Source organism: Rhipicephalus microplus, chromosome 10 (assembly GCF_043290135.1).
Source record: "Rhipicephalus microplus isolate Deutch F79 chromosome 10, USDA_Rmic, whole genome shotgun sequence".
NCBI classification, from domain to species: domain Eukaryota; kingdom Metazoa; phylum Arthropoda; class Arachnida; order Ixodida; family Ixodidae; genus Rhipicephalus; species Rhipicephalus microplus.
In genome coordinates this window covers 41,987,387-42,004,374 of record NC_134709.1, presented here as the reverse complement: position 1 = coordinate 42,004,374, position 16,988 = coordinate 41,987,387, and the positions used below count along the sequence as shown (strand labels likewise).

Below are 16,988 nucleotides of genomic sequence, written 5' to 3'. Positions count from 1 at the left end.
AATATATAAAAACGTCGGGATCTGCGTTGCCGGCACTTCCAGCGCGTTGCTGAAACACTGAGACGTAACAACTCTGACAGTTGTTAGTTCCTGCAGGTTTTTTTTTTTTTCTAGCGTCCTTCTGTGTGCTTCAGCGATAAGCTGCAGGTATCGAGCTGCTTGCCGTTCTTCGTGAGGCGTTCCGATATTTTGCAACCGCATTCGTTGATTCGCTTTTGCGGTGAAACCGGTACTTTCCTTTAATTAAGCTCACCAACATAACATTTACGCATATAGGCGTGTGCAGTGTTCGAAAGGTATGGGGCCAAGTTTCACTACATCCCCCCCCCCCACACACACACACACTTTTTTCTTTAGTGCAAGGAAACTCGCAACGGCCTGCTCCCCACCCTCCACCCCCAGACTGTCCGGGGCGGTAGAAGGTGGGAAGTAGATAGTTCTTATAATGCAACGTCATCCAGTGTCCCTCGGCTGTCATTATTGTCCAGACACATGCGTCGCCATTAAACCTGCTCTTTCAACAATCACGGGACAGGTCCGACATTGTAAAGGTATGGGGCAGAATTGGCGCCCCTTGTGCGTACACCAATGTAATTATGTCCCTTAAAGTTTTTACACGCACCTCCCACTCCCGCATTTGTTTATATATGTAAATGCAGACATACAAACGCGCACAAGAACATGCATATGGTGGTTGAGATTAGATTCTCCCCCCCTCCCCCTTCGATTCCCCAACCGAAGTGAAATTCAAACTACGCCTCGAGGCCTGGCAAAAGTGTGGCGCAGTCCTTGCTCCTTTCGCGTCATTGGCATCACCATGGTAGCCACCACGGAGGAAGGAAAGGTGGTAGCCATCATGTGGCGCCAGCTGGCTGACGTGCTGCTTGAACTCGTACTCTGACGCGTGCAGCAAGAAACGGTGACTTCGTATTAGTGCCGGCGCCCCCTGCCCTTCCTCTGCGTTCGCCCTTGGCGCGGCAGGCGAACAAAAGAAAGTTGGCTGCAGGGGTAGCACGAAAGAACGCGGGGATGGTCCTCCCCTACACTGACACATTCTAATGAGAAGGAAAGGCATGGTCGCCGCCATGTTGAGGCACTTAGCGAAAATAATCTGTCTGTGATGTCACGCGATTTGTTCGCAAACGCGTAAAAAAAAAAACCCTCTCGCAGGTGACGCGGTTCACGGAGGTGTTCTACTTCATCACGCCGAACATGATCAGCGTGGCGGGCGTGATCAGCGCTCTGGCCGCCGCCAAGGTGGTGACGGCCGAGAGTCTGGCCATGCAGCGGCTCGCCGTTCTCTTGATGACGCTACGAACTTTCCTCGATGCCTTCGACGGACAGGTGCGTGGATGTGGCGAATATCTTTGCGGCTAAGGCCTCTACGACGATCGATGCGGTCGGACGAACGGCTACTTACGTCCCGGCTGTAATCGCGAGCGTTACGGTGCGCAACCTTGACGGCGAAATGATTCGTCTAACAAAGCATCTTCGGTGTCCTTGAAATGCCGAGTATATAGCCTTGTTATACAAGCATGTGACTAAATTTATTGAAGACAGCGTCACACGGGGCCTATTCCACCCACATGGCAATTATTTGTGAACCGCGAGTTGAAGTACGTAATACACCTATCTTAGGTCAGCTCTAACTGAAAGTGGTGCAGACGTGGCGGGTTAAGTATAAACCGGACGTGAGGCAGCACCCGGGTGATTAGCATCCGTGTGCATATAGTTAGGCGCACGTCAAAGAAGCCCGGGTGGTTGAGGCTTACGCGCATTACAACACGTACAAGAAAATATGAAAGGACTGAACTCCTCTCTGGTTCATTTTCTTCTCCGTGGTGTAATATGTGCTGTTTTCAAGATGTTAAAAAAAAATCTATGACGAGCTAGCCCAGATGTCACTTTTTTTCTACAGTATAAGCCAAAGTTCTCCACAGTCGACTGTTCGGCGTGGCTCGTAGTTGCACCGTCAACTTGGCGCGTGATACTGCAGACATTAATTATTATTCCTCGCAAGAGATATTTATGGTATTATCAAAGCCTGCGTGTCATTTTATTTCTCAAGCCTGCCCGACGCCTCCAATTTGACGTGCGCGCGCGCACTAGTCCCTGGTGTCGAACGGCATATGCACGTTATCTGTCATCGCTTGAGTTAGATTAGCCGAGCTTCGCTTATTATTACGAATCAGCTGTTGGTCGCGAAGGTTAGCCTCTATGTAGGGTATGCCCGCCGCGAGGGTGTAGCGGTTAGGGTATACTCAACTGCTGACCTGGAGGTTGCGGGTTCGATCCCGGCTGCGGCGGTCGCATTTTTGACGGAGGCAGAATGGTAGAGGCGCGTGTACTGTGCGACGTCAGTGCACGTAATAAAGAACACCAGATGGTCAAGATTTCCGGAGTGCTACACTATATGGCATCTCTCATGGTTTTGGGACGTTAAACTCCATATATTATTATTATTATTATTATTATTATTATTATTATTATTATTATTATTATTATTATTATTATTATTATTATGTAGGGTAGATTATATTAGCTTATATATTACGAGCCTCTTGTGGCTCCTGGCAGGTTGCCCGTTCCCGCATGGGCATCGTGCGGCTCATGTCCGTGCGGCAGACGTCCGGCTACATGGTGGACGGCGTGGCGGACACCATCGGCTTCGCCGCCTTCCTGGCCGGCTGCTTCCTGCACTTGCGCCGCCGGCTGCTCTCGTCCAAGCACTACCTGCCCATGGTGCAGCTCGAGGGCGTCGACAAGTCTCTGCCCAACGGTACGTGCCCACGTATACGCATGCATGCGCAGTCAGTGGCGAGCGTTGCACGTTGGGGGTCTTTCCGCAGTGGTGCATAATTGCTGCCATGCTTGATCACGTGACCGTAGCTGGCCTTCCTCCAGCCAGTTGCCTCAGCCGGCAAATTGGGCCAGTGAACTGACCGTGGCCATGAGCGCCAGTAGCTGGATTTAGGAAGCAAACATGGCTACATCCATGCAGACGCCACCGCCCGCTTGGATCCGAACTCGCGCTTGCTACTCGCCCACTGTTTTCACAACAAAGAACAAATGGTGAAATCAGCTATCGTTTCGTGTCATCTCACGCTGGGGACAAAGCATCGGGTTTATTCTGTCTTTATTTGTGAGCTCAAAGACAGAACATGCCCGATGCTAGTCCGGGGTTTAGGACGAATATTCCGGCAGGTGAGAAGCTTTTTTTTTTTTTTTTTTTCTGAGAAATCCATGTGGAATTTTTGTGGCTTCGTGCTACAAAGTAGTGGTTGTCTACTTTTCCTTTTTTATACGTAAAGTACGGTTAACCCCCCCCCCCCCCTCTTCCCGAAAAAAATTTCCGGCTCTGCTGCTGAACGGGAACAGGCCAGTTGCCGGTGAACTGCCGTGGGGTGTGTGGTCCGCAGGGGTCAAGGTTAGCGGCACTGGCGATTGGGTTTTTCGTGGAGTTCGTTCTTGTCAGTTTGCGTTTTAGTGCCAGCGTATCATCGTTACATCTCGAGCGCCTGCTGTTTGGAGTAGATGTGAACCCCACATATGGCGCCCAATGTGGAACGCCAACTGTGGGTATCGGGCTTGCTGCGTCCCGTCTGTAGTTAAAGCGAGGACCACGGAGGCTTCACATCAGAACAAACATTTATTTAACTTAACATGGTATATAGCAGGGTCGGCCCAGGGACGAGACGGCTACGAAGCGATCATGATTCCGGGAAGCAGCAATCAACCAGCGCGGGTGACAGCCTCCGTCTTTCGTGGCAGCCAAGGCACCTCTCTCCCGGGCAGCACGCAGGCTGGCCCTTTTTAAGAGTGCTGATGGTACACGCGCACCGCTACTGCGCGACACGTGGCGCCATCTCTTGATAGCCGGTGCGCGTGGTTCTCGCAAGCTCTGGTGTAAAAGTAGTAGTTCTGGCTATTATTCCTGCCTGAATTAAGACGTGCCGTCACTTTCTTTTTATATGCGAATCAGCTCTTTGACTAGCCTGTGTAACACTGTCCGTCCGTGTCTCCGTGCCAACGCGCTGCCATGTAGGTAACGACTTCAACTCGCAGTGCGCGATGACGTCACTCTCTCCCTCGCCTGCCGTGCGCTCGATGCGTGTCACATCTCTCTCGTTTCACCCTCTCCACCGCTCGCAACTTTCGAGCGCACATCGAGTGAACGTTCTTTCGGCTCGTTTATCAGCGATGGAGAGGACACCGGAAAGCCCGCCGAATAATGCGCCGAAGCGATTTGGCCTAACCCGGCCGTCACCGGCGTTACGAGGGTTAGCGGAGCCGATCGCGTTTGCGAATGGCGACGTTGCACCTACCTGCAACACCGACGAGGCGCGAGCCAGGGAGCCGAACGCAAGCGTCAGCAGCGGAAGACCAACGATACCGACGATGCACGATTAAAAAATGCCGATCGCGTCCGTGCGCAACGCTGCTGTATTGCATCCCATTAGGGTGTTTTGGGGAAGACATTGTTAATTTTGTTTTTCTTGTCGAGCTGGGTGTCTAAAGATATGAACACATACTTTTGACTCCGCCCCCGCATCACCTGAGCCCTTTACTCTGCCACTATACAGGCTTGCCTTACTGGAAAGACAGCTTGCGGTCGTTTGTGGTCGTTCACGCCCGAAGTCTTCCAGTATTCTTCGTGATGCAAGGCTGGGCCTAAGTTGCAGCGTAGCAGCCGCAATCGAACAGAGGATCGCTCATCGCCGCGTTTGGTTCTGGTCGATTCCCGCGTCGATCATTACATTATCGCGGTATTTTGCATAGGCGTTTCATAGGTTTGCATAGGTTTGCAGGTTTTGCATAGGGTACAAGATTTGTGTCTGCGATTCGCGGTCGAGTGCTGATTGTGCTTCGACGGGTGCGCGAAAAAAAGGTGGGGGGGGGGGGGGATATATAAAAAAATTGAATTCACTTATGTAATTCACTAGGTAAATTTCATTGCGTGTTAAGAACCTCAGGTGGTCAAATTCCGAGGCTCTCCACTATCATGCACCTTACCCATTGTTTTGGGCAACTAAAGTGAAATGGTGAATTGATTTAGTTCGATAAATCATACTTGGAGAACTCTAATCTGGTGAATTTCATCACAATAGGTTCTTAATGAAGAAGGAAATCAAAGATAAAGGTTTATCTCTAAATCTCGCGCTGAAATTTTAGTGCCTGACGTCACGTATTTCAAGGTGCATTTTTCGTACTCTGGCTTCATTAGCTCTGCGAATTTTTCTGAAACTTAGATTGTTCAGTCTATGGCCCCCTCAGAGGACAGTACACTTAACTTTACTAATTCTAAACTGCATAGCACCTAGTAGGCGCCTGAAAACCGTGATTTATTCGCTTTAGTTGCGAGAATTTTAAGGTGACGTCGCCACCCAACATGTTCTTTCTGAGCACTTTGTCACTTACCAAATGTCTTCTCAATTTAAACTTGGTGAATTTAGTATGTTGGAAGAGTATTCTCCAAATATGAGAACAATCGTTTTTCTCTTTAGCATTCCTTAAAGGATCGTGACTAAATTTCAAGTGAAGGCTACAATACGCGTTTTGTTTTTCAAACTTCTACAAAAACCGCAACCATTTGGCCCAATGTCAGTGATACGACGTAAATTTCAAGATGCTGGTTGCTGCGGTCGAATATTTAGCGCATTTTTGTGAGGTGAATGTTGCCAATACTTTGTAGGCTGTTGTCATTAATGTCCTTTAAAATGTATACTGTTTTCTTGTTGACAGTGCTGAAAAATTGTCCAGATATGAAGAGGCGTAAGCTAGATAGTGAGGGTAGTTAAAGCTGGTATAGCTGCCCATTCCTTATTCATTCCGTTTTCAATGTTTCAGTTTAATTCACTTGAATTCAGTAATTGAGTAGAAGGGAAAAAATTCGATATTGAGTGCCAATTTCTTAATGCGATATTACTGTTTTTCTTTTCATTGTATGAAAACATAATTTGCAGATCTAATTTTTCAGCCAAGTATTCCTTTTTAGCTTCACATTTTATGACATATGTTCCAGTCATAAAAGTACCGCAGGTGTCAAGCGATCATGGAAGAGAACAATGAGTCTAACTTGGGCCAGCTGACTGAATCTTCTAAAAAGAAAAACAGAATGCTGGCACTGACTATTAAAGTACCGGTTATAAAAGGTCTTGCATAAAAGTTGCAGGCATCACATCTGCATATAAACAATGATTTCAATGATCTCTCATAGGTTTAATATTTCTCTAATGCATTTCAGCTATGTATATAGCAATAGTCTCTCCAATGAACACAGCAGCTACTAATATGCCCGGGCCTAGGTATGTTGTTATGTCTTTCTTCAGTCCTGCGGCCGGTGTTGTATTTTTGTCGAAATGTGAACTGCAGACCTCTTAAATGAAGAAAGATTGTTTCCATACTTACTCGATATATGCCCACTCTACAGGTGGTTCATCTTTCTCGGTGGTTCAGCATCCGGCTAAGAAGATAATGGTTGTGGTGCTCTGTTTTGGCACTCAGATGGCCATCAGTTGCTTCTTCTGGGACCGCTACATCAACGAATATCATATATTACTCGAGACGCCTGGCTCAAGGAAAGAGGTGCGTAGCTCACTCGTGGGGTTCAACGGTCAGTTATAGTATTACCAACCATCTCAGAAGTTCTGGCATGTCTTCATCCTTTTATATCTGGAAATGTTAGTGAATGAAGCGTGCTATTGGATGTGTACAGGAGGTGAATTGCCGAAGAATCTGCACTGTAGAGACAGTTTTTGCGCATAGAACAGTTGTCCCGAGCTCACCTTACCTTGCAGGCCACAATTGTGAAAAAATTTTCATACCATGGCTGGGGCATTAGAGAAGGCCTAGGTTGCGGACGGGGGGGGGGGGGGGGGAGGGGGGAGAGAAGTTTGAGCAAAATGTCAGCCAACGTTGCCATCTTGAAGAAATGTTCCCTTCCCAATCACATACACGGGTCATTTCTGAAAATCTGAAAAAAAATTTGACCTCAGAACTTGAGAAACCTAGATACCGATCTTTATTATGACGGAAGTACAGACACCTATTCTGAAATAGAGAGTTCTTGTTGTTCGATTATACTTTAGCACATGATTATTGCATGGAGTGCCTCACAATAAGTATGGAATGAAGACAGGCACATGCAGACCATGAGCCACATGTGCCTGCCTTCACGACGCAAGCGGTGCTTTTAACGCTTGTGTTGTAGGTTCCTTCTTGCTTCTTTTGTGTTCGCGTGTGTGCACTGTGATGAAAATCTACCAGCCATCATTGAGCCATTTTGTAAGTTTGTATGAACTTTTCAGGCATAACATACATGCACAAAAGACATGTGAAGATGGTCACGTTCAGTATTCTGAACCTTGTATCGAACTGAAAGAGCTGTGAAAAGCCCTAACTACATCTAAAAATTCTTTTGTGCCTTTCAACTAGCTGATGCTCATCCTAACTTAGGTGAGCACGAAGTCGACATGGATTTCTTGGTGATGTTCTCTGCAGCATCCTCACACCACCTTATATGAAGATTGCATTGTCTTGAGGCTGAGAAAACATGTATTACCAGAAATCGGTGGCATTCTGAACATGGTGCGGCCGAAATGATCTCTTTTGATTGCACTGTGTGACTAACGTTATTGATTAAAGTAAACTGTTCCTTCTTTCAGAGTGATTCACAGGTAAGTTATGCCTTGACGCATGTAAGTAAATTATCCGTGTTGACTTGGAGCCTTGATAATGAGATCTAAGCCTTTTTATGTAGGAAAAAGAAACCTTGTGGTGCTCTTTCCTTACTGCTAATGATTTAGTTAATCATGGAAAGCAGAGTACACCGATTCCTATCAGGTCATTAAAACTGCATGCAGTGCCACACATGCCTAGTCACTCTTTAGGAAGGAGGCCTCCTGGGAATGTTGGTGGCCTTGAAACAGCTGAGTGTGTTTTGAATTGATGAGAAGTCTTAAAAAAAAAAACTTTGGGGCTTCCTACTTTACCTGAATTCCAGTCTTTGTTTGGTATAGTCCCTGTCAATCATGCATGATGCAACTCATGACTGCAGCACCTGGTCGGGGTGAAGGGGTAACCAAAAAAAATGAGCTCGAGAAGTCATGACATCAAAGCAAGGCTGAATATGATGGGTACTGTCGTATTTTTTTCCCGTTAACATTACAGTCGATTGGCAAGGGTGCTGTTCTTTTATGTAATTTATATTAGAACACTGGATATGTGTTTAAAGAGACAAAAAAATTCAACTTGTTGAGCACGTCAAACTACGACATAGGTGCGCATTTGAAGCAATGCTTACTAAACAGTATATCTTAAATTGGCCACCTCTCTCTTCTGTTTCAAGCGAGTAGTTGAGTAAAGCGCTTTTCGCTCCACCATTTTGACTGTGTCAGTAAATTAAACTTCCAACGCTGTACTCAACCATGCCTGAGAAGCTGTGCTATATGATCAAAGATTCCTGCATTGTCGATATTTACCATGCTTGCATTTTGAGCCAGTTAGAGACATTGATGAAGGCGTACTAGAATCTCCACCCCACTCTCGCCAGCAATTTGCAGCGAGGAAATCTGGTAGTGCTCCCTTGTCCCCTATCCACGGTAGTGACATTTTGTTGAATTCATGATCGGAAAAGCTTGTGCAGCTGCTTTGTAAACCAACCAGAATTTATAAAAAGAACAAATACGACAGTAGGGGTAGGATATTTGGCACTGTTCAGGATTGCCAACGCGATTTTTGAAGGAGAGTTCTCATACTCATTTAGTGCCATAATTGTGAGCTATGGCTTACTCTCTTTTCTGGTGCTTGCTAACCGGCCGGTCAGTCAACCAGTGCATGCTAAATGTGATCTTTTCGCCCTGTAGTGAGCTTTTGAGAATAGTTTCTCAAGGGGCTTTCATGGAGGGGGACAGTCATAGCGTCTGTTGCTAAGGACAATAGCTGCTATGTTCATTAGTTTGTGAGCTGTGTAAACTCCTCAAGTGGTCATTTTTTCTTTTTTCATCTGCATTCCTCCTTGCTAATGCTACCAGAATACCCTGTGTTGCAGCAACTTCTCCCATCGGAACTTTTCACTCTTATCAGACACTACCTGTGTCATGTGTTGAGCATCTAACTTGTATTAGCTCTGATAGCTGTTACCAGAGAGAGAGAGAGAGAGAGAGATAAAAATGACTTCTGCCACCTTTTTTTTTTTGTTCTGTTTTTTTTTTTTGGTTTGCAGGCTGCTCAAACAGAGGTGCTTCGGTCTTCCATGATGTGGATCATTATGTGGTTCTGGCGCATCGCCAATGCTCACGCGCTGATGCAAATGTTCCTCTTTGCAATCTTCATCAATCGTATGTGGGTGAGTGTCGCATATGTAACGAAAGAAACGACCAGTGGTATGGCTTATTTCGTGGCCCCCTATCTCATTTGAGATTATTCAGTTGATGAGAATTGTCAAATTTTATATAACATACCCCGGGCTCAGGATTCAGAGATTGTGTGCGGTGTGTTTGTCGTGCACCTGCTCGCGAATACTATGTCACCAAAGAAGTGCCATGCACCATTTGTGTGATCAGCTGTAATTGAAAGCTCGTTACAATAGTCACACCTGCCATAAAAATGCTTCCTTATATCCGAAAACTTGTTATAAACATATATTTGTCGCACTGTACTTACGACAGTGCCTTTTATAACAGATAATGCGCTATATCCGGGTTCGTTATGACGGGATTTCAGTCACCGTGAATGAATGTGAGAGTGTTTCAACTGTTACGAAGAAAAAAAAAATAAATATTGTCATGCCACGACTGGAGTACATGACAGCTTTATGATGCACCCTCTTATGCACCGACATCCAAGGTTTCCTCCTATATGAAATTTTTGATCCTTTCGGTGTCTTACAGGCTGCGAAAAAGCTATGTCATGATGCCATGTGTAGTTTTTTGTCACTCTAGTGTGTCACCACCGGCTTGTTATTTATTTATCTAGTTAAATGTAGATAAAAGTAGAAAGATAAACTTTTTTCAACACGGCCTTGGGGTGATGCACCATGCACGAATTTTCCGCTTGTAAGGCACTCCGATCAACATATGCCTGCATCTATTATTTAAAGCACCGTGTACGATATGTAGAGAAGCTTTTGCTATATGGGAAAAGTGTAGAAATCGGGCAGAACTGTTGTGTTCAGCAGCAGTGGCCTCCCAAGAGTTGGGGTAGGTTCCACAGATGTAGAAGCAACTTATTTTTGCCAGTTATTTGGTCTACAGTGGCTTAGAAAGACCATAAAGCATTGTGCTTATGATCAATTGAGCCTCCAGTTTAAACACTGTGTCGTTCATTGACCACAATGAGCTGCACATGACTGCAGCCGACCATTTTGATGAAGGCACTACATGTTTGATAAACACAACTCAAAAACAAATTGTGCATGCATTTTGAGCCCATGATTTCATTCCTTTTACGTGAGAATCCAAAGTGTATGACTGCAGGATAATTATTTACTAACTATATAGTACTATAATTAAAATTCATTTCAAATACTCGCACACAAGAGTATAATACTTCATTTTCTGTCTTGGAATTTAATATTGAGTGCCTGAGAATTAGGTTGTGCAAATCTGGCACATTGTCAGACACTTGGTCATAATTAATGATTAAAGGGGATATGTGCGAGAGATATGGGGATCAGTACCCAGAACCTCCATCAGTTGTTCGTTTAAAGAAGCTCTCATTTTTCGGGAGGTTATATTTACAAGAGCATTTACCACTCCAGCTTATAAGATTGGTTGTGCCATCATATTCACGAGGATGATTCTCCCACTATTATTCAAATATTGTATCATGCTTATCAAAGACTTAGGTACCACAAAAGTTTTGGTAGTTCGAAGGCACATTTATTATGACGAGTCTCAACTGTGCATTAATTCTGAATGGAAAGTCAATAATGTTATTGTTAACTATTGTGTATGCATTTCAGGAGTTCCTGTTGTGGATTCAATATGTTGGATTTGCAGTGCTCGGGACTCTGGTGGTGTTCACCGAATTTCATTTAAGGACTGTAAGTAGGATTAAAAAAAAAAAAAATCTCCGGGTGACTAAGCAATTGTGGCGTAATGACCAATGCATTATTCATGCACGCATCCATCATTACTGTTGCATAAAGTTCGCTTTCTTTGGCACGAGACCTTTGCTATGAATCACTTCACTGCGAGGGTTTCATTCTGGCAGACTTGATGCCTTCAGGTAGTATGCGAGGAATCGCTGGTCAGCCGTCGAGCTGACCAATAATCCGCAGTAAGATCACGTGCTATGTGACGTCAACAGGCAAAACGAGTGTTCCACATTCGCCGTAATGGCAATAGGAGGTTCCGACTGACACTCCCACGCTAAAATGTGCATATTTACCCTATAAAGTGGATGGGGGGATGACCACCACCGTAGCTCAGTGGTAGAGCGTTGGATGCATTATTCGAAAGTTGCAGGTTCGGTCTCTGGCGGTGGCAAGTTATCTTTTAGCCCACTTTTCTTTCTTCTCATGTATATTACATTTAGTACTAATAACATCCCCCGTACTTTCCTTGACAGCACTGTCTGTTAGTTCTCTTTAATTTCTATCTTTTAGCAACAGTGCATCCTCATCTAAGGACATGACTTGATTTTGTACACTGTTGGAAAGGAAGAGTCTGTGAACACTGAGTTAATTGAGTGTTCTTGTGGCCTCAGGTTCCTTTACATCACCCGAAAACATATTCAGCGCTAGCAAACAAAGGTGCGAGAGAGGTGCCACCACACTGCTTGGTGTCATCTCTCTGACCGCCGTAGTCGAAAAATGCATCCTTGACTTGACTTCCCAACACATTCAATGCAGCACTAACACGTTTTGAACGCGCTGCTTTAGGCGGTGCCAAGGCAGCACAAATGCACACACGCGTTTCAAGCCTGCTGCATTGAATGAGGCGGCAAGTCGAGGGTTACAGATCTTGTTTGCTGCCACTGAATATGTTTGCGAGTTCTAATTACCAAACTGCACAAAAAAATGGCAATCCTCTGCATCACTTCTGGTTGAAATGTCTTGCTAAGGACGGTCGCCTGGGGGAAAGTGGTACCGTGTTTAATGAGGTCTTGCATGTGGGGTGTTTCGGCAGGAGTTTCAAGATACTTTATCATTTTGGGAATGTTTGCTGCAAGCAGATAACTAGCTCATGTAGCTTGAGTTAGTCACTGAATTGAAGTTATGAAGAGATATTGCATGACCGATTATACAATAAGCTAAATCATTATTCATACTGTAATTATGATTAATTGCTCTGAAATGTGCTAAAATTTGTTTTAATGCCACCACTTGCTTTAAATTTGGTTTCCAGAACATTGGCGATAAATTGTGTAGATTTGATACATTCACAGAGAGTCACTTGTAATATGTCTTGCAGAGGGTTATATCTGATCTTTATTCTTTCACTTACAATATTAATCTTTGTTTCTGAACTAGCTTGCATGCTTCATTTTGTACACTGCATAGACATCATGTGTAGGAAACTCGGATGCCCACTACTTGGTTCAATCAATCAATCAATCAATCAATCTATTTCTTTGCAGGTCCAGAGCTACCTATTATGAAAAAGCATGTGGGTGCATGGAAGAGGAGAGGCAGTTCAATATGAAGGCCTAGTCACCATTCACTAGACGCGTTCCACAACACGTTTGCGATAGGACAAGACTCGACGCAGTGGTCATGGCCCCCACCCCCCTTTCTCTCGAACGCTTTCCACACCTTTCTTCATTCTTTTTCTTCAGTGGTGCTTATTTTTTCTATGCTGCAAGAAGCAGTGTTAGCTTGGTGTCGCTCTCGGACGCATTGACTGCAAGCCCGAACATCGGGAGCGACATTTCGACGACTCACCTTAATGCGAAGCTCTGCTCCACCATGTGGCACGGAACTTCTTCTTTCATCGTTGTGTCTAATCTTCTGTTCATCTAACTCAATGCCACTGTCTCACATAAGCGATCATAGCAGGGGCGTTGGGACTAGTTCGCATGATAGTTGTCTCATACTTTATAACTTTGTATCTCTGCTCTGTTCTGAACGCTGTTCTGCTCTGCTTTTCAGGTAGCGTAACATTCCGACCACATAACATTCTAACTTTCCCGACTTTATAGTTTGCACCCTAAAGCTACCGCGTTGACGTCTTTGCTCATATCTCTGGTACTTTAAAAGGAGAGGAAGAGGCTGAAACAAAAAAAAAACTACAAGACTAAAAGCTCCTTTACCAGAACTGAGTGCTCCAACACGAAGCAATCTTAAACAAAGGGACGTCGTGAATTTTATGTTTTTGTTTACGCTGCAAACTTGCCTTTTTTTTTTTTTTACTGCGAATGCGCTAATATTGGGACCCTTGCTGTCGAGGTTCGTGAGGTGGTACTTCAGTTTACTAGCAGAGCGACCGCAAGCTCTGCATTAGAGCAGGCCTTGTTTTCGCACTTAAACCCAGAACCGCCTCACGATCCTCGTGGCACTGTTTCAGACATATTTTAACGACGCGACAACATTCTTGTGCTTTAGTCCATTGTTGGTTCAGTATCGTAGCGGTGCTTATGATTTGTGCCTTAGGCACGTAGGGCTTGATAGTACCAGCCCCCCCCCCCCCCCCCCTGACAGTTGGGGGGAGGATACATATCTGAACCGGTGGTGTCGCTTATATCTGGGGAAACGTGCCGAAAACCCCGTGCCAAGGTTTCTCTGCAAATGTTTTCACGTACCTGGTCCTGTTGCAGCCATAAGGTACCCCTTAGGGTACCTAGTGAACGTGCGAGATATGGTAAAGAGCTTTAACAATACTCGAGAATCGATGAGAGATCATATTACTTTAGATTCGTGTGGCATGTCTCGCTTGGCGAGTCGAGCTACAGCAGCGGCTAAAATTTAAGGGCTGCAGCCTCCCGCACAGCATTGTATCTGTCTCGTTACTTCTAGTCCATTTGAAACAGCGCAGTTTTTTGTCACCTAGTTAGTGGAGAAGGGATGAAGGTAGCACAGCCACAATCTAACAAAAGCCTCGCAACACAAAGACTATGCAGTTATCGTAGATAAGTGTTCATTGTGATATTGTGTAAATCGTCATCAAAGTAGAATGCTACGTATACAACGTGCGTAGATACAAAGAAATTTATATTTATAGTTGTTAGGCCCCTTGAATGAGGGCATGTGTGATGAGCGTGCAGTTTATGTGCATCCCCTTTTTTCATATGTGCTGTTTTTTCATACGTGCACAGGTGATGTTTTGAACAAACGTTGCCTTTTCTTTGACAATGAACGTGTACTGTTCTAACAACATGCAGCAAACTGACTGCTTCTTTTTTGAGTGAACGGATCAAAGTAGGCTAGAGAAGTTATTTGTAAGTAAAAGAGTAAATGGACATTTTGTAGTTATTTATAAATAAAGATTTATTTTTCTATTGCGAGTGCACACAGCACTACCATTTTGTATCGTTCGGTGGCACTTTTTTAAAGAAGCAATCCAGAAATTGAAGCGGTCATTCATTGTTCGCAGTTTGGTATCGACAATAAATAGAGTGCACGACAGAAAATGTGTATCGCAAATGTCACTGTGGAAGATAACCATTTCGAATGTACCAATGACGAAAGGCAATAGATAAGGGTGTCTATTCAGGAGGTGTTTTATGGTCTAGCAGTCGACAAAAGTTTAGGCAGTGGTCGATATATATTTGTATAGAATCATTTCTTTTTGGATAGGCAGCACAACTGCTTATGCTGTTAAAATGTAAATACGAAGATTTTTTGCGTTTCATCAACAGGAAATGGAAGTAAAATCTTGGAATTTTGTCTCCATTGTTAGTGCATCGCTTGACAGAGACTGCTTAAATTTAAAATTGGTAGCCATGTTTTCGACCTATACAAATCAAAGAAATGTTCTGGCTTGCTCACTTGTCTTTCAGCAAGTATGACAAAGAGCATAATGTTGTGTATTCACTGTATAAACATGCTCTTGTCTAAAAGATGTTTACTCAAAAGCCATGAAGCACCGCACTTGCAACACGAGGACATTAGATAGCTGATAAGAGCCCATACGCGTATGCGTGTTCACCGACTTACGCGTAGTCACCGACTTAGCATCATCAATGCAATATTGCATTGTGCACTTCATAACTCTATGTCTACACATTTGAAGCAAGTGGAAATTACTGCCGCTTGCTATTGGTTCTCTCTGTCTAGTTATATTTTTCTGCAGAGTAGTGCAGCCATATCATGACTGAATTGACAAATCATTGTCAATTAGCCATTGACATATCATGAGCTTCTTTTCGTGTGCTCTATGAGCTTTTTTTTTTTTTGATGAAGAGCATTTATTTAGGGATATATAAAAGCAATCAAATTAAGGCTAAAAATGAGCTAAGATGTGTCACGAAATGCAACTGTAGTTCGTATGTTGAACTGTGTGGCCAATGTTTTCTATCATCCTTGATAATATGTCATTTTCATATTTTATTGGGTACTGTGATTCATATAATGCCTGGATCCAGCGTTTTTGGAACGCTGTCTCTCGAAACCACATTTGGAAGGCCTTTCTACGAAAATTACTGGCATAAAGGATTGAAAGCACAAGCAGAAAGCATGTCAAATTCGCTCACAAGGTCACTGCAAAGTGAAAAATTATGCGATGAATTGTGTTTCGACTTCAACAGCCTTTAGATAAAATCATTGTCTTTGCCATGTAATTAAAAACAAAGTTGATTAGCTTTTCAACGCAAAAGTTTGGAATAAAAGTTCGGTATCACATATCGTGCGACAAGCAGCCTGCATTGATGAAATTTATTCATGTATTAAAGGTGCCTGTGATTTCCCGATTGTCATCGTACCTTTATTGAAGTTTTTGTTATCTTGGCAACCCGACATTGTAGGATGTCTGCCATCTGTGTAGTACTATCTGTGCAGTACATCGTAGGACATTTGCGTAGTACTATTTGCCAAGCTATCGTGGAAAACTCTAGTCCACTCAGAAAGCTTTACAGCCCCATACTGTTCATATGTACTGTGGAAGACAACATTAATGATAGCACGTCGACACTTAGCTTCCGTGTTGTCACACTGGACTACAGCACTTGTTGGCAGCACGGCTAATGTGCTGCATTTACAGAGCTGACCGGTGTTAAAGGGAGCACAGAAGTGGGTGTCCCGCGTTCCGAGAGCCGTGTTGCGAAGAGCATCGGGAAGCATACTTAACGGCGATCACATAGACGTTTAAAATATACAAACCAGTTAAGACTGACTAAAATGAGCTCTTCCGTTCTTGTCCAGTAAGAGTAATGTGAGAATCATTTTGGCTTGCACGCTTCTTGTGGAGTCTAAACCTTGTTTGGCAATGCTGTAATTAATAGCGTGAGCTACTGCCCTTCTGTCATCACTCGACTACTTATGCCCAGACAACCTCTGAAGTTTTTATACCTTGTAGGTATACACAGCCTGCACATAAAACAAACATACAAAGATTCAACCTCTTCCCATACAACCCCGAAATATATATCTGCAGCTCTGCCCTTGCTGTAAGTAGAGCTACAAGAATGACTTCCATGTGCCATCCAGCTAGTTGCAAAACCAATCTTGTTTCAAGGACGCCTGGTGCATCTGTTCTCGTCGTTGGGGAACCTGAAATGCGCTGTGCAAAGTTCGCAGTTTTTACCCGAAATGGGGTCGACGGCGCATCTTCTAACAAGCATGGCTCAGTTCCTCAATTATCCACGTCGCACAGTACTCAATGCGATGACAACACACAAAAAGCTGTAAACTCTGCATTTCCATAGCATTGTTGCCGACAACAGTATCTGGCATGTCGCAAAGATTGATCCACTTGTTCCTGGTTTGTTCTGTCCTCCCTGTACATTGCATTCGCTTGCATGATACTTAGCAATACTTCCACATTTAAAGCACTTGGATTCATGGGTAAATTCTTTCGTTACTGTGTGCAAATTGAATATGACACTCGAAA

General features: G+C 44.2%; 1 protein-coding gene across 4 annotated transcripts in view; it reads left to right on the top strand.

Moving 5' to 3' along the window:
- Positions 1 to 15,844, top strand: part of Cpes (Ceramide phosphoethanolamine synthase) — a 91,704-nt gene extending 75,860 nt beyond the window's left edge. For all 4 annotated transcript variants that reach the window (XM_075875549.1, XM_075875550.1, XM_037431709.2 and 1 more), the window contains 6 exons: positions 1,171 to 1,344; positions 2,578 to 2,779; positions 6,431 to 6,585; positions 9,224 to 9,346; positions 10,964 to 11,044; positions 12,583 to 15,844. In XM_075875549.1, the coding sequence (XP_075731664.1) occupies positions 1,171 to 1,344; positions 2,578 to 2,779; positions 6,431 to 6,585; positions 9,224 to 9,346; positions 10,964 to 11,044; positions 12,583 to 12,603 (756 nt within the window). In that variant the 3' untranslated portion in view covers positions 12,604 to 15,844. The remainder of the gene's footprint in view (positions 1 to 1,170; positions 1,345 to 2,577; positions 2,780 to 6,430; positions 6,586 to 9,223; positions 9,347 to 10,963; positions 11,045 to 12,582) is intronic.
- The last annotated feature ends 1,144 nt before the right edge of the window (positions 15,845 to 16,988 follow it).